A 26,497-nucleotide genomic window follows, 5' to 3' on the forward strand; every position below is an offset into this window, starting at 1 on the left:
TAATAGATCTATTTACCTCCTTCAGGGGAGTTAGTGAGTCAGGACACAGAAGATGCTTATGGCAGTGCCTGGCACAAAATAAGGCTCACCCACCTTCAGCTGTGATTCTTTTCTTTTTCTTTCTTTCTTTCTTTCTTTTTTTTTTTTTTTGAGATGGGGTTTCACTCTTTTTGCCCAGGCTGGAGTGCAATGGCGTGATCTTGGCTCACTGCAATCTCCGCCTCTTGGATTCAAGTGATTCTCCTGCCTCAGGCTCCCAAGTAGCTGGAACTACAGGTGCAGGCTGCCATGCCCCGCTAATTTTGTATTTTTAGTAGAGATGGGATTTCACCATGTTGGCCACACTGGTCTTAAACTTCTGACCTCAGGTGATCCGTCCGCCTTGGCCTCCCTGAGTGTTGGGATTACAGCCATGAACCACTGCGCCTGGCCAGCTGTTATTCTTTTCTAAAGAAGAAGAAGTCACTGAATGAACAGAGGCCACGAAGCACAAGGTGAGAGGTTAGGTTTAAGCTCAGTCTCCTAGGGCCCAAGGCTATGTTTTCAAATTTTCAAAAAGCAACGGCTCACTTTTAACAGCCAGCGCAACGTATCAACCGGCACCAGGCACAAGCCAGGCATGGCCCTAAGAGCTTTGCATGCAGTGACTCCTTCCATGTTCCCAGCAACCCTGTGGGGCGGGACCGTGTCTCCGTTCTACAGATGTGAACCTCGGACCCAGAGAGTAGAAGGAAGTTCTGAGGTCACAGGGCTGGCAGGTGACAGAGTTGAGATTTGAACCTGAGCCGGGCCCCAGAGCTGGCACTATGAACCCCTTGACTGTATCTAACCATCCTACTACACAGCCAGGCCAGCCTGAGTAATCCAGTGAAGCCAAACTGTCAAGTGGGCGGCCAGGGCAGGCTGGGCCCCACTGGGTGGATCTTCCCAGCCTGGAGCTGGGGTATTAGGAGGCTGGGGAGTCACAGCCTCCTGGGTCATGATCAGAGAGAGGGAGACAGGGAGGGATCTGACCAGTGCAGAGGTCTCTAGGAAGGCGAGGGAGGGAAGGAGCAGCAGACAGCAGTGACAGTGGGGGTGGGTGGGGAGGTGCTGGGGAGATAGTTCCTGATAGACACAGGGTCCAGGGAGGCAGGCAGGGGCAGGCAGGGGAGCGAGGACAGGCTCAGAGAGATGTGGCTTCGGTTCCTGGCTGTGCCAATGGAGCCTCACTTTCCTCCTCTGTGAAATGGGGACAGGTTCTCCGCTGTTTGGATACAGTGTGATAAACAACAAGGAGCTCTGGCACGTGCGCTTCAGCAGTGACAGACTGCTGCTGATCCTACATTTATAATTCTAAATTTACAATACAGTTTGATCCCCAAATTAAAAACCGGAGCTGGGCTGTAGGCCTGGGAATCTTCCCATAAGCCACATGGCATTGGATCACACATAGACATCACCTCCCAATGCTCTGCAGTAGCCCCAGCAAGAAGTTCTCCAAACTCAGCTTGAATGCTTCCCAGCACGGGGCGCTCACCCCCTCGCTGGCCAGTCCAGCTCAGCATGTCTCACTATTCATGGCTGGAACTCACTCCCTGCACTGAGCTACCGACCCATGGCTCCCATTCTCGGCCTCCCCTGGAAAATCGAACGCCTTTGTCCACGAAGAGAAACGACTGCATTTATCTCGAGGCTGTGCTGATTTCTACGCATGTCTGTCCCCACCTGTGACTGGAGTCCCAGGAACTCAAGACCTGCCCCTCACACTGCTCTGCCCATACCTTGGTGTGGTGGAGATGAGCAAGTCTGAGGGCGGCTTCCAGGCAAGTGCAGGCGCCGACGACAGGCACCTGACCTCACCAGGAAAGGCCTCTCCTAACTCTCCCTGGGCCCTCACTTGCTCACAGGAGATGGCAGGCCCTGGCTGAGCCTTCGAACCTCAGCAGAGGAACTCTCGTCTTCCCCTAACAAACTCCAGGCAGAAGCCCCAAACGTGAAATCGGCCAAAGGACTATGTTCATTTAACTCAGGACTGAGGCCAGGGTGAGGTGAGGGAGGCGCTGGGGCTACAGGGTCCTACGACACTCACTCTCAGGGTCATGGGCCCCTAAGACAAGATACCAACTTCCATGCTCTACCCAGGCTTCCTTCCCTTGCACTTAAACCTCTTGATTGGTGTGGGACCCTGCAGAGGCCTATGGGACCCAGTTTGAGAACCACGGGGGACTGATAAGCCCAGAGCTGCTGCCACCTGGGAAGCAGGCCCAGGCCTAGAGCCTCCAGCAGGGTCGGTCAGCCCTGGACACTCTATTCTCGGAGGGTCCACAGGCCTGGGGGCCACAGGGCTGCTAGCCAGCCCAATACATGAGGGACCAGACCCTTGTGGGTTTCTCTGCAAACAACCAGGGTGCTGAGCAATCTGCGCAGCCCGCATCCTCTCAAAGGACGACCGTGCAGAAGGAACACCAAGAAGGAGGGAGGCTTGGGGGGAGGGGCTTGTTCTGTGGGTGCAGCACCTGCGCCTGCCCAGTAGGCACTCCCACAGCTGACCTGGAAGGCATGAGTGGGTGATGCCCTGGCACGCAGAAGAAGGAATCTGCAGTGGCCAGAATGCCACGTAGTGCTTTGGGCTCCCAAAACAAGAGCCGCAACAGGCGCTCATCACAGAGATCTCTTACCGCCCGGTGTGCTAAGCTCAAAATGGGATAATTACAGCCCAAGATGGCTTCTTTTTTTCTTTTTTATTATACTTTAAGTTCTAGGGTACATGTGCACAACGTGCAGGTTTGTTATATACATATACATGTGCCATGTTGGTGTGCTGCACCCATCAACTCGTCAGCACCCATCAACTCGTCATTTACATCAGGTATAACTCCCAATGGCATCCCTCCCCCCTCCCCCCTCTCCATAATAGGCCCCAGTGTGTGATGTTCCCCTTCCCGAGTCCAGGTGATCTCATTGTTCAATTCCCACCTATGAGTGCACCTGGAACTCCTGCCACAGCCCTGCACCCTTCCCATGGGGTCTTCTCTTGAAACAGATGCTGCAGCTTTTAGAGCAGCAGATACATCAGGTTTGCTTCCTGTGGTTCCCCTGGGGCCTGGCAGTGTGGGACACACACTTCGCTCAGTACACACGGGCCGATGAGTACCTCCCATACACCAGGCGCGCGCACACTCTCATGTAGGTAGGACACACGCTGCGCTCAGTACACACGGGCCGATGAGTACCTCCCACACACCAGGCACGTGCACACCCTCATGTAGGCGGGACACACGCCCTCAGTACACATGGGCCGATGAGTACCTCCCACACACCAGGCGTGCACACCCTCATGTAGGCGGGACACACGCTGCGCTCAGTATACATGGACCGAGGAGTACCTCCCACATACCAGGTGCATGCACACTCTCATGTAGGCGGGACACACGCCCTCAGTACACACGGGCCGATGAGTACCTCCCACACACCAGGCATGCACACCCTCATGTAGGTGGGACACACGCCCTCAGTACACATGGGCCGATGAGTACCTCTCACACACCAGGTGTGCACACTCTCATGTAGGTGGGACACAGGCTGCGCTCAGCACACATGGGCCGATGAGTACCTCCCACACACCAGGTGTGCACACCCTCATGTAGGCGGGACACACGCTGCGCTCAGTATACATGGGCCGATGAGTACCTCCCACATACCAGGTGCGTGCACACTCTCATGTAGGCAGGACACATGCCCTCAGTACACATGGGCCGATGAGTACCTCCCACACACCAGGTGTGCTCACCCTCATGTAGGCGGGACACACGCTGCGCTCAGCGCACATGGACTGATGAGTACCTCCCACACACCAGGCGCATGCACACTCTCGTGTAGGTTTTCTTTGGTTCTCACAAGCTCCAACGTTGTAAGACGGCAGTGACCACCTATTTAGAGTGAGCTACATGCGAAGCCTCGGCTGAGAGTTCATGTCCACCGCCACTAATCCTCATGCAGCCCCATTCTGCAGACGAGGAAGCTGAGGTTCAGAGCAGTGAGGTGGGGACTGGCAGAGGGGAGTCTGAGCCCCGGGGGGCTATAGAAATGCACACGGGTTAGAGGGCTGACCACAGAAGGTGGCACTGAACAGTCTCCTAGCGGCTCGGGGGCTCAGTGCTACAGGGTCACACTTATTTGTGGGTCTTGCTATGGGGCACCCGAAGTACAGTCTCAGTGGCCGCACAGGCCCAGGGGACCGAAATGAGGAAACAGAGCTGCTGGCCACCACATGGAGGAAGCCCTCACGGGAGCCGGGCCCTTCCAGCTGGGCACACAGAGGGTGGGGGCTGCAGGGAGGTGCCTCAGGGCCAAGGCCTCTGTGGAGGGAACTCTGCTAAGGACACGGAGCTGCCCAATAAGATTCCAGGGTGAGGAGGGGCTTGAGGGAGGTGGCCGTCCACACAGCATCTAAGTGGAGAAGCTCCAACTCCCACCCTCGCCAGCACCCATGCTCAGAGCTGGCTGCCTCTGTCCCGGGTCCCCGGAATGTGATGGGTGAGCGGAGGCAAGAGGACCCAGCACAGCTGCCCAGGCTGGAGCAGGAGCTGCAGAGGGTGGGCCAGACCTCCCCTCCCTCACCTCACCTGATACATCCCTTGGCTCTGCTGTGCACACCCACCCCCAAATCACACAGGCTGAGCCAAATCCTGAGTCCCAGCTGCAGAACGTCTGCACCAAGTGTGAGGATAACCACAGCCCGTCGGCTTCCTTAGCCTCCTCAGCTTTGTGGGGGAATTCTCTTATGCACTGTTGGAGGGAACACCAGCCCTGAATGCAGCCTCCGGAGCAGGGGAGGAGGCTGCCGAGCTGTGTAGGGATGGGGCTCAGGGCTGGAGAGAACCGAGGAGCCATAAAGAGGAAGAGGGGAGCAGCACGCTGGACTTGGAGCTGGGTCCCGGCACTGCAGTCCCTCTCTGCCCAGCTTGCTGGGTGCTTCTGTGCAGGCCAGAGACCCAGCTCCGCCTTCATCCTCCGAACCTCCCCTAGGTTTCTAGCCTCCCCCGAGCAGCTGTCCCTTGGTCAGGAGGCTGCTGAGCTGGAATCACAGGCCTGACTTCGTGGTGCTCTCCACGGAGGATGCTGGCATGGCTTTGACAACGCCAGCCAATGCCCTGCTTAGTGATGGGGCACGGTACTGAATCCTAGGTCTGATCTTCGGGATCAGCACGCTGGCGGGTGAGGGCCGCACAGAGCCCTGCACCTGGCTGGCCTCTGTCCTCACAATCGTCTTTTCAGTCCATGTTTGCCCCTTGCCTACCCATGGAACACACAGGGCAGTGCCAAGCACGTAGAGCTGCAGGTGAGGTGGCGCTATTCTGGCCCCGGGAGCCTGCCCCAAGCAGGGATGCGAGGTGGGACCAAGAAACCTCTCTGTTCTACACCTGGTCTCTCTGCCACAAATGCTCCCTCCTCCACACCCATGTCAACTCAGCTGGAGGGCCTCATACTTCTTCCAGAAAGCCCTCCTGAATTCCCTCCTGTGCCGTCTCTGCCCCATCTCCTACAAGGTGGGAGCTCACAGGTAAGGATGGGGGCTTAACTGCCTGGCATGGGGCCAGGCCTGGGAGATGGCTCAGCACAGCTGCCCACTGTGGGCATCTCGAAGCCCAGCTGGCACAGGCTGTGACACGGGGCTGCGGAGGACAGAATGGCCCTGCTTGCTCCCCCAAAACCTCTGTAGAAATGCATTCAGCCACCATTTCCCAACCTCCCGAGCCCCAAAAGCTGAAGATGGGTGTCGGGTAGGACAGGGTTACAGAATCTTCCTGGAGGAGCCCAGTGCCTTAGATTTGGGTGGCAGTGGAGCCCAGTGGCAATCAGGAGCTGAGTGACCCCTGGCGATTCCCAACTCTCTTAGGCCTTTGCCTCCTTATCCGTAAATGGGTGCATGAGGCCTGCAGGGACGCTGAAGGCCCTAGTGAGAGATGGTGCCTCTGGGACCTGGCCCAGGTCAGCTTTCCTTCAGGGTGTGGTGGTCACCAGCAGCAGCAGGGATGGAGGCAGGACCCTCGGGCCTCCCTGCACTAAATCAGCTGCCCCTCCCAGGCCAACACACCCTGGTGTCAGGATTTCTCAGAGCAAAACGTCCCTTGTAGGCTTTTCCTAAGGGACTCTGGGCAGGGTCAGGAGAACCTGTGTGTCTCTCCTGATGCAGTGCGGACCCCAGTAACCTGAACATAAAACGGGGGTCATCTCCTATGTTTTTTCCTGACAACCCCTGCCTGAGGATGATTTCACCAAGACAGACAGAAGCAGCGTAGGTGCCACTCAGACTCACCACCGCCCAAAAACCCAGTGTGCTGGAGCTCTGCTTACCCCAGAGGGCCATGAAGACAGAGAAGAAGACGGTGGCGGGGTTGTCGAAGAGGTGGCTGGCGCGGGCCGTGGCGCAGGCTGAGCTCATCTTCCAGTAGCTGCAGGTCTTGTCGCAAAGCGGGCACATGGTGATATTTTGTCTCTGGTCACACATCTCCATGCTGCAAGAAAGAGGCAGCCCTGGAATCGCCTTGCCAGGCTGCGTGGATGGAGAGCCTCCTGGGTGGCGAGCTGGCCTGGGAGAAAGCGCTGGGCCCGAGCTGGGGGTTGGCGAGGGTCCCCCAGGTCCCTGCTGTGGTGGACATAGACTGGGTACTTAGCCATGCCCTGTCCCTCCTTGCCATCCAGGGCAGCTTCACAGGCGTGTGACCCATGCTGTTGCACTGGCCCTGAGCTCAGCAGGGCCTCATGCTTAGTTTAACGCTCCCCTGTTGCTGTCTTAAAACATACAATGGGCTGGACGCTGTGGTTCATGCCTATAATCCCAGTACTTTGGAAGGCCAAGATGGGCGGATCACCTGAGGTCAGGAGTTCGAGCCTGGCCAATATGGTGAAACCCCTGTCTCTACTAAAAATACAAAAATTAGCCGGGCATGGTGGCACGCGCCTGTAATCCCAGCTACTTGGGAGGCTGAGGCAGAAGAATTGCTTGAACCCTGAAGGCAGAGGTTGCAGTGAGCCGAGATCATGTCACTGCACTCCAGCCTGAGTAACAGAGCAAGACTCCATCTCAACACACACACACACACACACAGCATACACACATACACACAGACATACACCATACACACACACATACACATACACACACACAGCATACACACATACACACACACAAACACACATACACCACACACACACACATATACACACATACACACACACACACGCACATATACACACACACACAATGATTTTTGAACTAGGGACCTGCATTTTCCTCTTGCATGGGGCCCTGCAACCTCTGTTGCCGGCCCTGGAGGCGGACTCACCCAGACCTGTTCTGTGGTAGCTGGGCCCCGGAACATTCACCCCTGGGGTGACCCTGAGGCAGAAACCTCTGTAGCCTGTCCTCCAGCCACTTCCAGGAGAGGCAGAGTTCCCAGCCTGCCCCCATCTAATCAGCAAGCCTTGTGCCAATAGCAATGCTAGCCAGGTCTTTATGGTATAAGGTCCTGGAAAACAGTGAGATGACGAGCGTCCTTGCTCTGTGCCAGGCACCGTCTACGTGCGGTTCACACAGCATCTCCATTCGCCTGGTGGGGTGGCTGCCTTGGACGTGGCCTGGGTGCTCTGGACACATGAGGTAGAGAAACAGGGACCCCAGGACTCCCCTCTGGGAGACCGGGGGCTGGGCTGGGAGGAATAGGTCCCCAGCTGCCTGGCGCAGCAGAGGCCCATCCTGTAGGCTCACTCGGGAAGCAAGGGGGCCCTGGCAGGGACAATGGGTCCTGCTCAGTGCAGGCTTCTGCTTTGCTGAGCACAGGCAAGCCAGGGACCAGATCTCAACCACTGCGGCAGGAGAAAGGATCTTCGTGATGCCTAAGACCCATCTCTGTGCCTCCTCCCCAGCACTGACTCACTCCCACGAATATTAGAAAATACCAATACTTCCAGCCTATCGGCGGTGTGAGCAGGAGCGTCATTATCGGCTGGCAGAGATGTTCCACCTCACCTGGACCAGCACTGGGGACTGTTGCAATCCCAGAGCCCAGAGAGGGGAAGTAACTTGTTCAGGGCCACACGGCAGAGTGAGAACGGAATCCTGGTCTCTATCTTCAAAGCCCGAGCACTGCGTGGCTCTCCTCTACTGCTCAAGGGCCGTGGGGGCTCCCTGTGGAAGATGGGTGGCCTGAACTGGGCCCTCAGTTGGCTACTCAAACCCTCTGCGACCCTGGCCAAGTCCTTCAGCCTCAGATTCAGTTTTTCTTTCTGGAAAATGAGGAGGGGTCAGAATAAGGTCCTTCCTGCTCTGGCCCGCTTTGAACTTTCTCCTTTCTGCTGCCTCGGACAAGGTTCTGGGCTCTAAACACACACCCTGGCTGGTTGGGTCAGAGGGTTATCCGGGAGGACGCTGAAGAGGGTGTTTGTTTTTTGACTTGCTGGATACACTGAACTTATGCACAGAATCATGCCTGGTCCACAGCCGCTGGTACTTCATAAATGTCCCCTGCAAGGCTCTGAGGGGCCTCCTCTGTGCCCAGCATCATGGGCATTCTGGTTCAATTCTCTTCCTTCGGGTACAGACACTAAACATTTATTAAAAAGTGGTGTAGGGTCAGGCACGGTGGCTCACACCTGTAATCCCAGCACTGGGAGGCCCAGGCGGGCAGATCACTCCAGGTCAGGAGTTTGAGATCAGCCTGGCCAACATGGTGAAACCCCGTCTCTACTAAAAATACAAGAAGTGTCCGGGCGTGGTGGTGGGCGCCTGTAATCCCAGCTACTCGAGAGGCTGAGGCAGGAGAATCACTTGAACCCGGGAGGCGGAGGTTGCAGTGAGCCGAGATCGCACCACTGCACTCCAGCCTGGGTGACAGAGTGGTGTAGGTACGGCATGTTCCAGGCACAAAAGATGAGTAGGTTAAGAACGATTCATTGAAGCCATGGCCATGGCCTGGAGCAGGGAGGAAGTATGTGTGTGTGTGTGTGTGTGTGTGTGTGCGTGCGCGTGCGCGTGCGCATGGGAGCAGGGGTCGGGTGGGGTGGGCAGGCACACACAGGTGGTGGGAGAACCTGCACTCTGTGGTTAGCTAGCTCTGGGTTTGTATCTCAGCTCTTGCATTTTGTGGTCCGTGTGGCCTTAGTTTTCCCGGCTGCAGAATGGGGTAGCTGATAGTGAAGAGAAGCCGTGTTAATAGGTTGTCAGGAGGGTTAAACAACCAACAACCAGCACGAGTGTGGCCCTTGGAACAGTGCCTGGCACCCCTCAGCCATCATGTGGTCATCAATGCTGTTGTCATCGTCATGCAATAGCCAAGTGCCTTGCAGCAGCAGTGAGTTCTAAACCTAAGCCAGGAGCCGGCCTTTCGGGCTTTATCTTGTGCCCCTCACTCAGCCTCCTCTCTTCTGAGGGCCTCTTGAGGGCAGAGGAAAGCAGAGTGTTGGGGGGTGGGGGCAGGACGTCCCCAGTTGGGCACAACATGAGCTCCTCTCCCAGAGAACAGGCACGTGGAAGGCCACCCCCGTCATCGCCAGCATGTGGCCCAGGCCACAGTGACCACCTGGCCTGAGGGTGGCCTGGAGTCGCCGGCGGTGGGATCAGGGACAGGGAGGGCCAAGGTGTATACCAACGGCCTGCCTGTGAGCCCTACGGCTCTCCTGGGCTCTCCTGCCTGTCCCCCTCAGCTTCTAGCACAAACACCACCAGCCCAACAAGAAGCCTCTGATGGTTTTAAATCCCCCTCCGCCTCTCACTTCACCGCCATTAGCCAAAACAAAGAGCAGGAAGCTCTCTTCTTCAGAGAGGACTGGAGGTGCAAGGGCAGCAGGCGGCTCCACGCTGAGCACCGGCTTCCCTGCAAGCTTGGTGGGGATGGGGCGGAAGCTGCAGGAAGCACGCACCTCCCGCTTCGCTCCAGGTCACCTACTGGGCAGGGGTCTTGGCTTTGGCTTCGTCTCCGCCCACAGCAGTTGAATCCTGAGTAACTGCTGTTTGCATTTCTGACCATGTGGTGGAAGGGCCGAGCTGGCATGGCCAACCCCGGGGCTGGCAGAGCCTCCCTGCTGAGGCCACCCTCCAAGGGCAGGAAGGAAGGAAGATGGAGGTCCCCCAGGCTTCCTCCAGGGGGTCATGGGGAGAATCCCCACCTTGCACTCACCGTTTCCCTCTGGCTTTGAGCTCTTAGCCTAAAGCCAGCCTTACACTCCCCACCAAATCTGGGCTACCTTGAGCTTTACCACAACCAAATCCAAGTGCCCAGGACCTCATATCATATTAACAAAGGGACACCCTTTCTCCTGCCTAGGACCAAATAGCACCGAAGGGGAGATAAGCCAGATTCCTCAGAGCCTCGATTCCGGGTGGGTGGAATATTTTAGGTGTTATTCATGTATCAAAACATCATTTAAACACAAATTGACCAGATATGGTCTTTTTGTGCTGCTAAAAGCCAGTTTCTTTCCTAGCTAAGACTGATTGCGTCTTTACAGACAGGCTCAGTTGATACATTTTCCAAACTGTAGCTCTGCTTTAGAGGTACTTGGCAGGAGTGGTTTGAAAAATAACCAGACTAATATTTTAGGACTTTTCTGAGACTTCGAGCCCCTGCAGGGCAGGGCCAGCCCAAATTTCCCTTTACAGTCAATTTCTTGGTGGAGCAATTTGCCCACTGAAGGCGCTGCCTGTGGACATAGAGACCCTGCCAGAGGCTGGGAGCCTGGAATTATCCTTAGGTTCGTGTCAGGAGATCTAAGAAATGGCTACAAAAGCACCAGAGGGGCTCTGCACAGTGAGGCTGAGCTTCTCAAAACCTGACTCTTTTTTTTTTGGCTACAGGGCCTCACTCTGTTTCCCCAGGCTGTAGTGCAGTGGTGAGACCATGGCTCACTGTGGCCTCGACCTCCCGGGCTCAAGGGATCCTCCAACCTTAGCCTCCCAACGTGTTGGGATTACAGGCATGTGCCACTGCACCAGGCACAACTGGACTCTTGTTCTGAAGTCACCTGGGGGAGCTGCTGTCTCAGGTCTGGGCCTTCTTTTCTGAGCTCCCTGACGTCTGACATACCCTTGGTGAACAGCAGAAGGCACATCGGATCTACATTCAGACGCCTGCCTATGCTGTGGGATGCAATCCTCCCTTATGGAACAGTTCCTACAGAATTTCCCGGGGCTGTGTGGATAAGGGAAGCAGGTAGCCTTAGGAAGCTGGGCAGGTGGAACCTACGGTACAGCCCACAAGTGCCAGCCTGCACTGAGGCCTCTGGCATTCATGTCTCACCTCTTGCAAGCACCAGCCTGCACTGAGGCCACTAGCATCCAAGTCTCACCTCCCATGAGTGCCCGCCTGCACCAAGACCTCTAGTGTTCATGTCTCACCTCCTGTGAGTGCCAGCCCACACCAAGGCCTCTAGCATTCTTGTCTCACCTCCTGCAAGTGTCAGCCTGCACCGAGGCCACTAGCATCCAAGTCTCACCTCCCATGAGCGCCAGCCTGCACCAAGGCCTCTGGCATCCATGTCTCACCTCCCGGGCACACAAGGAAACAAAGAACTTTCTTGTCACATAATGACCAACAAGGAAAAGGAACAAGCAAACCATAACAACCTTCAAAGAGTGAAAATGGTCAGATGTTTGTTTTATGCCTCTCTTAACAATAAAACATAGCCTAGCACAGATGGGCCTGAGAAGGGCACCCAGACTCCTAGATGGCTTCGAACCATGTCCTTCCCTCCTGATGGCTCGTGGCTTGGCGTGAGGTTTCACGTGTACAGGAATTGGTGTGAGAGGCCAGTGTCCCTGTGAATTGTGCAGCTGGGATGGCAGGAGAGGGCTCCCTGGTGTGTGCCGGGCGGGGCAGGAGGGGCTGCCGCCTACCTGGGAATGTTTTCGTCCACAGTGGCACATCCGTACAGGAAGACAATGATTCCCACGATGGAGGCAGGGATGAGCATCTGGGTGTACACGCCCAGCCAGGCGAAGTACAGGCCGATCTTCTCCCCAAAATACTTCCTACACCAGGGGAGCAGAGCAGAGTCAAGCCCACTGTCATTCAATACTAGCAGGGAAACATGTCCCGGGGCCTCCCCAGCAAGGAGCAACTCAAACCGGGGGCACTGGTTCTCTCATCCGAGAAGCAGAAAGTGGGGTCCTGGGCCACCCCATCAGGTTGGGGGTGCTCTCTGCTTTTCTGAAGCCCTCCCCTCTTCTCTTTTTCTTTTCTTTTCCTTTTTTTTTTTGAGATGGAGCTTTGCTCCTGTTGCCCAGGCTGGAGTGCAGTGGTGCGATCTGGACTCACTGCAACCTCTGCCTCTTGGGTCCAAGAGATTCTCTTGCCTCAGCTTCCCGAGTAGCTGGGATTATAGGCGCCTGCCACCACACCCATTGCATTTATTTATTTATTTGTTTTTGAGATGGAGTCTTGCTCTGTCACCCAGGCTGGCGTGCAGTGGCGCGATCTTAGCTCACTGCAACCTCCGCCTTCCAGATTCAAGCTATTCTCCTGCCTCAGCCTCCCGAGTAGCTGGGACGATAGGCATGAGCCACCACTGCCAGCTAACTTTTGTATTTTGAATAGAGACAGGGCTTCACCATGTTGGCCAGGCTGGTCTCGAACTCCTGACCTCAAGTAATCCACCCACCTGAGCCTCCCAAAGTGCCAGGATTACAGGTGTGAGCAACCACGCCTGGCCCCCACTTCTCTGTGGTGCCCCGGGAAGGTGGGTGCATTTCTGTGTGTGATGGCCCACGCTGGTGGGTGTGCGTGTACTTCCCCTGAGGCTGTGGGCTCCATTCCAAGCCCTGTTCAGCGTAAGGACTGGAAAGCACCTCGGCCGGGAGGTTCCAAGAAACCCAGTTGCTCCTCATATTAAGTGTGGTTGGCACCTTGATGGCTTGAATGGATTGCTACCTGCCGAGCTCTGGTGGGCAGGTTGCCTAACCTGGTCCGCCCCTCCTTCCTGCTCTGTGGGGACAGAGATCCTCTTGGGAGAGGAGAAATCCTTCCACATTAGAGGCAGCTCTTTCCTTCCCCTGCACATCTCACAGCAGGAAACCCCTCCAGCTGCCCAGTGAGGCCAGGCCAGGCAGTGAATTTAGGAGATGGTAAATGTGACAAAAAAGAGCCCACCCTCCAGGGAATTTGAATAAATCGCTTCAACTAATGCTGGCCCAGGCTCTCAGCCCTGCAGGGACATTTTGGGTCTCCCTACACAAGCTCTTCGAGTTCAAACACGTTCCCAGGTACTGAATATTCAGAGTGGTAGAAACCCACAGGGACGTTGGCGGACGTTATCCAACTGCCGTCGGACTAGGGACTTGATTCCCGCAGGCTGTGGCGCGTTCTTACCTGACCAGGTCGATGGGCTGGTACTTGTAGAAGACCCCATAACACGCCCACTCTTCGTACAGGAGCTGAGGGGGAGGAAGCAGTGGGGTTGGTGACCGTGTGGCACTCTGAGGTTGCTCCTTGGAACGCAGAGCGGTGGGGACTGAGCCTCCGTGACATCATTCATTCATCCCACAAACACTTTCTGAGAGTGGGCTGTGTGCTAGCAAGAGCGGGCCTCCCTTTGTAGGTGAACGTGGGGATAGGAAAGGAGCTTCTGGCAGGTTATGGAATGTGAGCTCTTCGTGATTTGACCTGGAATTGATCTAAATGGGCCGGACACTGTAGGGCTTCTCAACTTTAGGATTTTTGGTCGTCCCCTCAGACACCAAACCGTTCTTTATAAAGGGCACAAAACCACCAGGGTTCTGAGCAGAGAAATACCAGTGGCGAAATTTTAAAAACTCTCACGGGATGCAAAGATACTCGAGGTTTATCTCCTGAGATGGGCTGTCTGATTAACAGCACTTCATGAAATAAATGAAATTGACACACACCCTGTTACCCCCCCAGGCTTTGGGCAGAGGGACGGTAATGAGTTTGGTGGATTGGAAGCCTTGTGTGAACATGCAGAGGATGTCCTGAGGAAGATGCCGGGTTAGGACTGCTGGTAAAAAAATAAAATAAAATAAACCCACGTGTGTGGGTGGTTAACGCTTTACAGACCTCAATTCAAAGCCCAGCGACAGGGTCACACTCAGGGAAGGCAGGATGTAGGTACTGCGAGGGGCCCAGAGGCTGTCCCGGGACAGAGCAGCTGCCCATCAGGAGCCAGAGGTAGGGCAGCTGCCCTCCTCCTCAGTTCAGAGCCCATTCTGGGGTCAAGCTGCCTCCTAAACTCATAGTCAAGATCACAGCTGGGGGACGAGGGAACCCCTTGGAGCCTCCGTAACTCCTCCCAGTGTCTGGAGGGCGGGAAGTGAGTGTGAGCCATCTCCATAGCTGACATAGCCTCGCGTGCCTGAGCGTCTCGTCTAGGGTAACACTGGGACTGTGCACTATAGAGACCCCCCCACTGACAAATAGGGAGGGGAAACAGTGCAGGCGTACCCACGGCTGCCCCCACCCAAAGTCACAGGTGGAGGGCGTGTTTCTGAAATCCACAGAGGGGCCGCCTGCTGCTGCACAGCCCCTTGAAGCCACCAGCCTCACCTGCAGCTGAGCATGGCTATGGAGGGGCTTGTGACTTGTGTGCGGCCCTGGGCAGGTTCCCCCACCCCCAAATCCAGAGTCCTGGGCAGACCCCTTCCCCTATCCCTGTCTCCTTTACACTGAAGGATGCAATCTCTCCTCCCAGGGCACGGAGAGAAGGCAGATGGGCTCATGTGAGTTAGTGATGTGCAGAAGGTACAGGGGGGTTCTGTGTCAGTGCATTTCCTTAGGCAGATAACAATGAAAAGGCCACAGTTTCACTGTGTACATAGGGAGGCCTCGGCCAGCAAACCTTGAAGCAGAGCTGCACCTCTGCAAAAGCAAAGCAGCCATCGCTGACCTGGGCAGCTTCCTCCCCTCACCTAGAGTCAAGCTGCTGATTTATGCCATAGATAGGTGGAAGATACGGCAGAGAGGGAGGAGGAGGGAGGGAGGGGACAGAGAGACAGAAGGAGGAAGAGGGAGAGACAGAGACAGATGGAGAGACAGAGAGAGAAGGAGGGAGGCAGGGAGAGAGACAGAGAGAGGTAGGGAGAGGGAGAGAGAGACAGAGACAGAGACAGATGGAGAGACAGAGAGAAGAAGAGAGGCAGGGAGACAGAGAGAGGTGGGGAGAGGGAGACAGAGACAGAGACAGAGAGAGAAGAGGGAGAGACAGAGAGAGGTAGGGGAGAAGGAGAGAGAGACAGAGACAGATGAAGAGACAGAGACAGAGAGAGAGAAGGGGGAGGGAGGAAAAGAGGGAGAGAGACTGAGACAGAGACAAGAGAAAGGTGGGGGCGAGGGAGAGAGACAGAGACAGAGAGAAGATGGGAGGCAGGGAGATAGAGAGAGATGGGGAGAAGGAGAGAGAGAGACAGAGACAGATGGAGAGACAGAGATAGAGAGACAGAGAGGTGGAGGAGAGGGACAAAGAAAGACAGAGACAGATGGAGAGACAGAGATAGAGAGATGGAGAGAGAGGTGAGGGAGGGAGATGGGGACAGAAGGAGGGAGGGAGCGAGACAGGGACAGGGAAAAAGGACACAGTTCTGCACCGAGGGAGGAAGGACCCACCCTCAGTGGTTCCCACCATCTTCTGACAGACACGTGGAGGGGGCCCACCCCCAGCTTTCTACATAAACGTCTTGACCTCGGTGGACTTTTCTTCCTGCCAAGAGGTGACATCAATCACTCTGCACTGTCAAGGCAAAGAAATCCAACTAAAGACTCCACTGTTAGTGCTGGAAGGACTCCAAGGTGGCATCTTAGCCCTGGTGAGCAGGCAGTGGGGTGTCCAGGCATGGGGACTGTGGACTGGAGAACCAGGCCGGCCAGGTGGCTTCAGTCACTGTGACCTGGGAGCCTTCCAGCATCTGGACCCTGGAGGGATCCCAATAACCCTCAGGCGTCTCTCTTGTCGAAACCCCCTGCCAGGACTCACATGGCTGCCGCCGGCCCTTGGTGACATGGATGCAGTCTTTAATCGGTGTACATCCTTGCCCCTTGCCTTTCCCTCTAGAACAGAGGCACCAGAGGTTTGTCTGGTCCTTCTCACCCTCCATGCCTCCAACAGGGCCTGTGGGTTTTCAGTAAGTGACTGTTGAATGAATGGATAAATGGATGGATGAATGACATGTTGGGCTCTGTGGCTCCCAGTCCAGCCCAGGGATGCAGCAGACCTCAGTCCACACCTGGAGTCAATCCTCCACAACCCAAGCCACCCCCCTCCCCTACAGGGCCCAGGTGGTCCTACTCTTCCAGTGCCCTGGCAGGAGGAGGCAGCAGCTGCCCAGCAGAACACCTTCTGCACATCCAAAGACAGCTCTGGGGGCATGTCATGCTCACCCGGGGTTTAGTTCTGTGTGGGTGTGAACTCGCCCGAGATCCTGGAGGAAGGCACTCACTCTCAAGTACTCCTACGTGTTTGTGGTCCCATGATCAGACGGAGAGTGATGGCTGCCCTGCCGTGGCCCAGACCTGCCTCCTGCTTAAACTTCCCTACACTCTCTTCTGCCCACCCTCCAGCTCAGCACAGGAAAATGTCCTTGGCTGCACTTTCCTTTCTGCCCTGAAAGGCACCCAGGGTCAGGCACGTGGGGCTCCTGCCACTGATGGGAACAATAACGGAGAAGGCATGGGGTCTGTCACTGGAAAGGCAAAAACTCGGTGCCAGGCTATGGTGTGGAGCCATCGCAGCAGAATGCAGAGTTCCCCGCAGCTCTGAGTTAGGACCCAAACACCCATCTAATCCTCCCTCCTTCCCTCCTTTACTTCTTTCCATCATCCATCTACCTACCCATCATCCATTCCTCCAGCATCCATCATTCATCCCTCCATCATCCATCCATCATTAATTATTCATTCCTCTGGCATCCATCTATTCACCTACCCGTCCACCCATCATCTATCTACCCACCCATCATCCATCATTATTTGTCCCCCTGGCATCCATCTATTCACCTACCCATGCACCCACCCATCATCCATCGTTCATCATTCCATCATCCACTATTCACCCATCATCCATCATTCGTTCCTCCAGCACCTGTCCATCCATCTATCCATCCATCCATTCATCCATCCATCTATCCATCCTCCATCATTCATTCCTCCAGCACCCATCCATCCATCCATCCACCCACCCACCCATCAGCCATCATTTATTCCTCCAGCATCCATCATTCATCCTTCCATCAGCCACCCATCCAAAAATCATTAATTATTCATCCCTTGGGCATCCATCCATTCACCTACCTACCCACCAACCCATCATCTATCATTCATCCTTCCATCATCCACCCATCCACCCATCATACATCATTAATTCCTCCAGCACTCATCCATCCATTTATCCATCCATCCATCCATCCATCCATCCACCCACCCACCCACCCACCCATCCATCATCCATCATTCATTCCTCCAGCATCCATCATTCATCCTTCCAATGGCCATCCATCCATCCATCATTAATTATTCATTCCTCAGGCATCCATCCATTCACCTACCCACCCACCTATCATCCATCCACCCATCCATCCATCATTCATCCACCCACCCATCATCCATCCTTCATCCTTCTATCATCTATCCACCCACCCATCATCCATCATTCATTCCTCCAGCATCCATCCACCCACTCACCCACCCACCCATCATCCATCCACCATCCATCCATCATTGATTATTCATCCCTCCAGCATCCATCCATTCACCTACCCATCCACTCACCCATCATCCATCATTCATCTTTCCATCATCCACCCATCATCCGTCATTAATTCCTCCAGCACCTGTCCATCCATCCATCCATCCATCCATCCATTCATCATCCATCATTCATTCCTCCAGCATTCATCATTCATCCTTCCATCAAGCATCTATCCATCCATATTAATTATTCATCCCTCAGGCATCCATCCATTCACCTACCCACCCACCTATCATCCATCCAACCATACATCCATCATTCATCCACCCACCCTTCATCCATCCTTCATCCTTCCATCATCCATCCACCCACCCATCATCCATCATTCATCCCTCCAGCATCCATCCATCCATCCACCCACACACCTACCCATCCATCAACCATCCATCTGTCCATCCACCCATTCACCCATCCACCCACCCACTCATCCATCAACCATCATTCATCTCTCCACCATCCATCCGTCCACCCACCCGCCCATCAATCGTCTATTCATCCATCCACCCATTCGCCCATCCGTAATTTATCCATCCATCCATCCATCCATCCATCCATCCATCCATCCATCCCTCCGTCCCTCCATCCATTCATCCATTATACAGTTATCCATCTCCATCTCTATCCATCCATCTATCATCCCTTAATCTATTCATCCACTGAACTGTCATTCATTACTACTCCCCAACTACCCCCATGGGCCAGGCATTGTATCCACTGCTAGGACCTAAAATTAAATGGGGAGTGGAAAGCATTCTAGGTAAACAGCTGGGCCTGGACAAACCCACATTGTGTTTGCTGGGCCTGGCACACAGTAGTGCACAGTAAGTATTTCTTGAGTGAATAAGTAACTGAATGAGCTAGTCCTGGCACTGATGTGACCATCAGCCAAGCAATCCTGAGATTAGAAAAGCAGCCAGTGTGGCTTGAGAATGGAGGAGAGGGAGGAGGGGGTAGAGTTCAGGGGCATGTGACCCAGAGAACTGAATTCAGCCAGAAAGGGACTGCTGGTGTCCATGGAAGAAGCATCTTTAGGGGGAGGATAGGCATCTGCTAAGCGCCAGAGGGGTGCGGAGGAATGAAGGGGGCTGGACTCTGAGGCTGGAATTGGTCAGGACAGGCCTGTGGAGGGGATGTTCCTTTTCCAACAGGATCGGGGTGGGGAGTTCTGCAAGTCATGGGGTCTCAGACGATGCCAGATGTTACACTAAAAATAACCAAATATGTAATTTTTGTGCTAAGTTAGATAGCATCTTCATCTGGACTCCCGGGCAGGCAAGCTGTATCAAGTACCAAAGATTTAAAAACATGTATGGGGGCCTGTGGGGGGAGGCTAAAAGGAGGAACATTCCATACACAGAGGTCCTGGCCCCTGGGAATTGGGACAAGGCCACGATTGTGAAGTTGTCAGGGAAGCATCTCTACCCACCACCTGCGGAAGGACCAGCAATTGAGGCAAGGTCTAGGAAGGACTGTTTCCCAGGAGTGAAGGCTGGGCACGTTTGGGGAACAGAGGCTGACGTGGAGACCTGGGCGGAAGGCTGGAATCGGGTGTGGGCCCAAGGGGAAGGGAAGAGCAAATGGCTGTGGTGGGGACATGTTCTTTTTGGGGGCATGGTAGAGGAGCAGAGCTTCCTGGGGAGCCTGGGTGGGAAGGGTGGAATTCCCATGCTCAGAGCGAGGGGCAGAGGGTGGGGACCGACGCTTTGGGGAGTGAGGGATTGGCAACAGCCACTAAAGAATAAAGGGGCTGGCTGGGTGCGATGACTCATGCTTGTAATTCTAGCACTTTGGGAGGCTGAGGCGGGTGGATCACTTGAGGCCAGGAGTTCAAGACCAGCCTGGCCAACATGGCGAAAGCCCGTCTCTACTAAAAATACAAAAATTAGCTGGGCGTGCTGGCAGGCACCTGTAATCCCAGCTACTCTGGAGGCTGAGTCAGGAGAATCACTTGAACCAGGAGGCAGAGGCTGCAGAGAGCCGAGATCGCGCCATTGTACTCCAGCCTGGGTGACAGAGTGAGATTCCATCCCAAAAAAAAAAAAAAGAATAAAGGGGTCACCCAGTGTTTCCCGAAGTGTGTTCCCTGGGACACTAACTCACAACTTATCCATTTAAAAGGGTTCCAGGTGAGGTAAATTTGAGAAATGCTTCATTGACCACCATCAAACAGGTTTCCCCAATGCGCTGCTGGGGGCCATTGTTCTCTGTGCACCTGGTCTCAGTGGTTCCCAAGTTTATTTGCCTGGGAGCCCTGTGGGATTAGGCCACATGCCAGCAAGGACAGCTGGAGGCCCAGGCACAGTTCAGATTGTCCTGAGAAGATAAGGGAAGGACAGCGTGCAAGGAGTGGGCTCTGGGAGCACAGCTTTCCCTTTCCCATGCTCACAGCCACCTGCCAAGGGCACTTTTGAGAATCAGAAAGAGGAGAACAAACCAGCCACACAAAGCTCAGGGACTTTTCTCCTGAAAAGGTGAGAGGGGACACCCACTGCTCGGCCCCCTGCAGCGAGCGCCCTGGGGAGGCCCTGGAGGCCAGCGAGTCCTCGGTCCAGCTGCAGACCCACCCCCGCCCCAGAATGCCTGCAGCCTCGACAGAGCCGCCTCCTGCTCCGCTCCATCAACTTACTTTTCTGTCGTTGAACTCCACGTTTTCACCCTCGTAGTCTCCCTGTTAAAAAAGAGGAAAGGGACTTTCTTATCATCCAGTGGAGCTTTGGAGGCACTCACATCCATAATGTTTTAAAACATAAACCCCAGCAGCCCTCGTTGACACCGATTAGATCATCCTGGGACAACATTTCACAGAAAGCATGAGGGTTGCCTGGGTGCGCCCCCTGTTCCGATAGAAAGGCCGTGCCCATCCCTGTTGGCCGTCCTGTTGGCCTCCAGGACGGCCTGAGCGGCCTTTTCCCTCGACACAGAGGGAACTCTAGGAGAGGGTCCACGGTCAGGTCCTTGGAACCAGAAACACAAATGAAAGTGGGCTTTCGTGAGCCGAGATTGCACCACTGCACTCCAGCCTGGGCGACAGAGCGAGACTCAGTCTCAAAAAAAAAAAAAAAAGAAAGGGGTCTTTCGGAGGCAGGAAGAGTCCTATCAATAGGGTGCGCATACGTCCCACTCTGCTGGGACAGTCCGTGTCTTGCTCCCTTTCGCTGTGGAGCATCCCAAGAGGGACAGTAAATGACACGGTCACTGTCGTCTAGATCAGTGAGTCCAACACTCCCATTTTACAGATGGAAACACTGAGGCTCCCAGAAGCAAATTGACATTTCTGAGGACACATAGCTAAGATTGGTCAGACCCTGACTTGAATCCAGACCTTCGAACCTAAAGGAAGACAAAGGTGTAAGGGTTGAAAGCCCGTCTTGGGACATCATGGGTCTAGACTGCCTATGGCTGTGTGCACGTTACCCTCGCAAACACTCAAAATGATACTGAACTGTCATTCAGTGAGCCCCAAATAACCACAGTTGACATAAGTAACAGGGGAGGAGCAGCAAGGGAGCGGCTCTGTCGAGGTTCAGGGCATGGTTGGCCTGGCCTGGCTAATGGTTTTTTTTTTTTTTTTTTCGAGATTATAGGCATGAGCCACCATGCCCAACCGACCAGATATTTTTGACGAATGAATGAATGAACGAATGGATGCAGTAAGCACAGGATTGGAATGGGGTAGGATGCAGGACAGCTTCACGGTGAGGAAGATGGAAGTAAAAATGTAAAGCAGAAACTATACAGCATGCAGTGAGAGCCTCACCATGGCCGCCGAGGCCAGCCTGAACTTCCCTTCAGTCTTATCGCTCAGGCTGGAGTACAGTGGCGTGATCTCGGCTCACTGCAACCTTCGCTTCTGGGTTCAAGTGATTCTCCTGCCTCAGTCTCCCAAGTAGCTGGGACTACCACCACACCCAGCTAATTTTTGTATGTTTAGTAGAGACGGGGTTTCACCATGTTGGCCAGGCTGGTCTCAAACTCCTGACCTCAAGTGATCCACCCGCCTCGGCCTCCCAAAGTGCTGGGATTACAGGCGTGAGCCACTGCACATGGCCTGGCCAATGAGTTTTAAGAATATCCAGGCAGACAAAGCTATGGGACTCTTGGGGGTCTGTCCAGTGCCCTCTGCACTCACCAGCAACTTCCATGACTCCTCTAACCCCTGCCAGGTGGGGACAACTTGACCACACACTCAAGCAAGCGACCCAGTGCGGGTGGTCTTGGAACCAAGATGCTCTGAGAGCAGTTTAACCAATTTCCTCCTAAGTCTTCAGGGGGTCCTCACCCACCCAAGCCTGACCCCTTTTACTGGTTCCCAGTTTCTCTACATGGATGAGACAGCCACACGATCCCAGCAACGTCTCATTTATATGGAGGTCCCTACGCTGGTGACCTCAGGCAGGGAGATGTTAGTCAGGAAGAAAGCCAAAAAGTCACCAAGTAGCCGACATAAATATCAAAGTCCTTTCAGGGCAGGTGATACACTGATTCCAGGAGAGTTCCTCAGGGTCTCGCCTGGAGCACGTGACTCTTACCCACATGCAGTTCTGCCAGGTTGTTATCTGGTTGGCAATGGCATTTACCAGACATTTTTTTTTCCTGAGATGGAGTTTTGCTCTGTCTCCCAGAGTGGAGTGCAGCGGCACAATCTTGGCTCACTGCAACCTCCGCCTCCCGGGATTCAAGCAATTCTCCTGCCTCAGCCTCCTAAGTAGCTGGGATTACAGGCATGTGCCACCATGCCCAGTTAATTTTTGCATTTTTAGTAGAGATGAGGTTTTGCTATGCTGGCCAGGCTGGTTTCGACCTCCTGACCTCAAGTGATCCACCCGTCTCAGCCTCCCGAAGTGCTGTGATTACAGGCGTGAGTCACTGTGCCCAACCGACCAGATATTTTTGACAAATGAATGAATGAATGAATGAATGAATGAATGGATGGATGGATGGATGCAGTAAGCACAGGATTGGAATGGGGTAGGATGCAGGACAGCTTCATGGTGAGGGAGATGGAAGTAAAAATGTAAAGCAGAAACTATACAGCATGCAGTGAGAGCCTCACCATGGCCGCCGAGGCCAGCCTGAACTTCCCTTCCGTCAGTGCTCTGGGTAAGGACATGGGTGCACGCGGCTCAGGCCAGAACCAGTCACCTCCTCAAATGCTTAAACATCAGCTTTGGTACTTAGCAGCATGGGTGCCCTTCAGTTGTATGGAAAATCTGTGGCTGTGAAATTCTGTATTCCCTAAGGATACCTGACACCCACAGCCCAGGGCTTCTGGGTTCCACTCCTTCTGGACTGTGCACCCCTGGGCAAGTGGCCGGAGCCCCTCCAGCCTGTTTCTCCATCTTTAAAGTGGGAACAGACCCCACATGACTGCATAAGGCACGATGAAGATTTTGAAAGAGGAGATTCTCTGCAAGGATCTTGGAGATGATTCTTGTGAGGCTGGCTCTCTGACAAGAAATAGCTGATGAGGGAGTTTTGCGCGTCAGTTTAAACTGTTGACAGTCAATCCCTAAGACAAATGCAGGAGTGGCCGCCAAGAAGAGGGATGCATTTGGCCTCCGTGACGGGATGAGGTGGGGATGCAGTGAGGCGCTGGAGTTGCAGAGTGTCACTAGGGACGGCTTTTGGCCCCAGCTCCTCCACAGGGGCTGTTCAACCTCAGGTAAGTTACTAAACCTCTCTGAGTCTCTGTGTGTGCACAGGTTACATGAGGTACAGTTCCTTCTAAACAGAGGGCTCTGCACACAGTAGGAGATTAAATAAGTTCATTTCTCCCCTTTCCCTTTTAAGACTTAAAGGGCTAACTCAAAACAGGCAGGGAGGGCCGGAAACATTTTGGCTTTGCTACCTCAACCTCTCAGCAGGGATTACCTGCTTAAAGGTCAATCAGGAGCATGGATGTAGTTCTAGGCTGCCTTCTTGGGATCATGGGCTGTGCCAGGCAGGGCTGTCTTCCTGGCACCCAGCCAGAGCCTGCACAGGGTAGAGCAGAACAGCCAGACCGGCTGGGTCCTCTGGACGAAAGCCTGACAGAGGGGACGAGTGGGCTCCTGCAGACTCAGGGCTTCAGGGCAGGAACCCGGAGCCACTGCCACCATCTAGGGGCTTGAGCCCTGCTCTTGGCACCTCCCCAGAGAGCAGGTCACTGGCCGAGGCAAACTGACTCAGTCCAATCCGAATCAACACCATGTTTACTGAGCACCTACTAAGTGCTGAGTGCTGGGGCTTCCTTGAGATGACCAAAGGTGGTCAGACGGTGGTGTCTTTGCAGGTCAGGGACCATCCAAGGCCCAGAGAAGGGAGGAAGAAGCCACTAGTGCTGGGGAGGAAGGCAACAGGAAGGCTTGGTGTGGGTGCTTCTGTCCGCCTGGGGTGGGGTGGGGCAGGGAAGAGGACTGTAGAAGGAACAGCATGTGTGAACACACGAAGGGAGGAAACGGGGCTGCCCAAACACCCCAATCTCCGGACCTACAGGGAGGAGGAGGCCCTGACAGGGAGGCCACGAGGTGACGGGCGGCAGATCTGCCCAGACTCCTTCCCTTGGGGTCAACCCTCTGGAGAAGACACCTCTGAAATGCCCTGCGGGATCCCTGCACCTTACATTTGTCTAATCCAGTGTTTCTTCCTCAAGAAGACAGGAATTAGGCCGGGTGTGGTGGCTCACGCCTGTAATCCCAGCACTTTGGGAGGCTGAGGTAGGCGGATCGCTTGAGGTCAGGAGTTCAAGACCAGCCTGGCCAACATGGTGAAACCCCGTCTCTACTAACAATACAAAATATTAGCTGGGTGTAGTGGTGCGCGCCTGTAGTACCAGCTAGTTGGGAGGCTGAGGCTGGAGAATTGCTTGAACCCAGGAGGTGGAGGTTGCAGTGAGTTGAGGTCATGCCATTGAACTCTAGCCTGGGTGACAGAGCAAGACTCCGTCTCAAAATAAATAAATAAATAAAAATAAATAAATAAAAGAGGAGTTAGGACAAGTTATGATTCCTGACCCACAGATGGGGACACTGAGGCTCAGTGAGACAAGGGCTGACTCCACCACTCAAGGCAGAGGAGCGGGTAAGTGGCTGGGACTGGAATCTGGGTCTCCTTAGTCCCAGGCCTGTCCCTTCTCTCCTGCTTCTTGGCTCCTGGCCTTTGCACATCTGCAAAGTTTCAGAGCTCCTCTGTCCGGGATTCCCACACTGCTCAGGCCCCGAGGCCCATTCCCAGTGCCCTTGTGAACTGAAGTCCCTGTTTCCATAGAGACAACAAGAAGACAACCTTCTCTCTCTCTCCACCCCGAGTCAGCTATATTTGTCAAAGGGATACTAGTGGGATCTGGAGATTCAGCTCAGGAAGTTGGCCACTTGCTCTGCAGAAATAGACACATACAGAGCCCTGGTCATTCTGCCATAGCCCCGGGCCAGCCGGGGGTAGGCGAGCCCGAGCCAGGAAAGACATTCTGTGGACCCGCTGGCTGTGAGGTTCAGAGGACGTCAAGGCAGAGCACCTGTCACCCGTGCCCCCGTTTTGGTGGGATTGTTCTGCAAGAAAAGATGGCCCTGTGTGTAAATTCTTGGTCCCCACCCGGGGAACAGGGAAGGCCTGTGTACAGTTGACATTTACAGCGAGAGCCAAGCAGGAAGCTGTGACCGCAGGATAATTACAGCTCCCTGGGAGGTGTGGCCCGGAGGGATTTGGGGAGTCAAATGACGCAGAGATAAATCGTGTGTTCAGGTTACTTACATCGTGCAGTGGGTATGCAGCCGCGTACACGCCATTGGCCAGCAGGCTTGTGATGCCTTAAAAACAGAGGCAGAGAGAGGGTTACAGGACAGGCGGGTCTCCCGCTTCACATTGTAAAGTCACAGCGGTCACAGGGCCGTCTCAGCCACCAAGAGCTTCTCAAAATGAAACGAACCTGACTACACAGAGCCCGCCACCTCTGGGATTTCTTCCCCAGGAATGACAGGGCACAGCCAGGTTATTGATCTATCAACTAGGAGATGACGGAACACATGCTCGATTGGCAGAATTAGAAAGACATAGAGAAAACCCCAAGAGGCGACTCCGTCTCAGAGGCAGGCGGTGTGAGCAGACCGTGGCTTCACTGTCACCCCAAGCCTCCGATTCACCAGCACCCCCCACCTGTCCGAGGCAAGCCTGCAGATGGGGAAGGTGGGATGTAAGCGGTTAGAGAAGCTGAATCATAAGGAAATATATGGATGGAAAAATTGATGGTGTCAGAAAACACACATACAATTCGGAATTAGATTTTAGATTGATTGGGAAAACCGGAGGAGGCCCGCACTTACCATACTTCCCACATTTCCGCCTTTTACTTAGAAGGGCGGAGTCCTTCTTTCTTCCCTCGCCTTGCCCTGTTTATACATTGGCTATTAGTGATGTGGAAAGGCCTGACAGGACCAAAGCTACATTTGGGGCAGCAAGCGCCAGTGGCCAGCAATTCTGGCGGACTCACGGCCGCCCAGTGCTCCTGGAGGCAGTGGAATGCTGGCAGGGCCACATAAAAAAACACCATGGGCACATTATAAAAACACCACGCCTGTGTGTCCTAACCCGTGTGCATGCAGGCGCCCAGCCCCAGGAGACTGCGAGAGAGGACGGGAGAGCCAGGGTCATGCGTGGGGAAGGGTTTCCTGGAAATCTGATCTTGCTCCAAACACATCGTGGGGGTCCAGCCGGGCGGGGGCGTTTCCATGGGACCCTTTGCTGCTCATGGAACCCCCTGCTTGGCTGAAGAGGCTTCCTAGGCAGCAAGAGC

The 26,497-nt window shown here is 54.6% G+C and overlaps 1 protein-coding gene across 5 annotated transcripts in view; it reads right to left on the bottom strand.

Moving 5' to 3' along the window:
- Positions 1-26,497, bottom strand: part of ANO1 (anoctamin 1) — a 219,736-nt gene that overhangs the window by 50,646 nt on the left and 142,593 nt on the right. For 3 of the 5 annotated variants that reach the window (XM_030918856.1, XM_030918855.1, XM_010382106.2), the window contains exons 8-13: positions 26,028-26,093; positions 25,459-25,514; positions 20,357-20,398; positions 13,347-13,411; positions 11,876-12,010; positions 6,340-6,500 (exon numbers count right to left, since the gene is read on the bottom strand). In XM_030918856.1, coding sequence (XP_030774716.1) covers positions 6,340-6,500; positions 11,876-12,010; positions 13,347-13,411; positions 20,357-20,398; positions 25,459-25,514; positions 26,028-26,093 — 525 coding nt within the window. The remainder of the gene's footprint in view (positions 1-6,339; positions 6,501-11,875; positions 12,011-13,346; positions 13,412-20,356; positions 20,399-25,458; positions 25,515-26,027; positions 26,094-26,497) is intronic. The other 2 variants (XM_010382105.2, XM_010382107.2) reach the window with 1 other exon arrangement.

This window comes from Rhinopithecus roxellana, chromosome 15 (assembly GCF_007565055.1).
Source record: "Rhinopithecus roxellana isolate Shanxi Qingling chromosome 15, ASM756505v1, whole genome shotgun sequence".
Classification (NCBI taxonomy): domain Eukaryota; kingdom Metazoa; phylum Chordata; class Mammalia; order Primates; family Cercopithecidae; genus Rhinopithecus; species Rhinopithecus roxellana.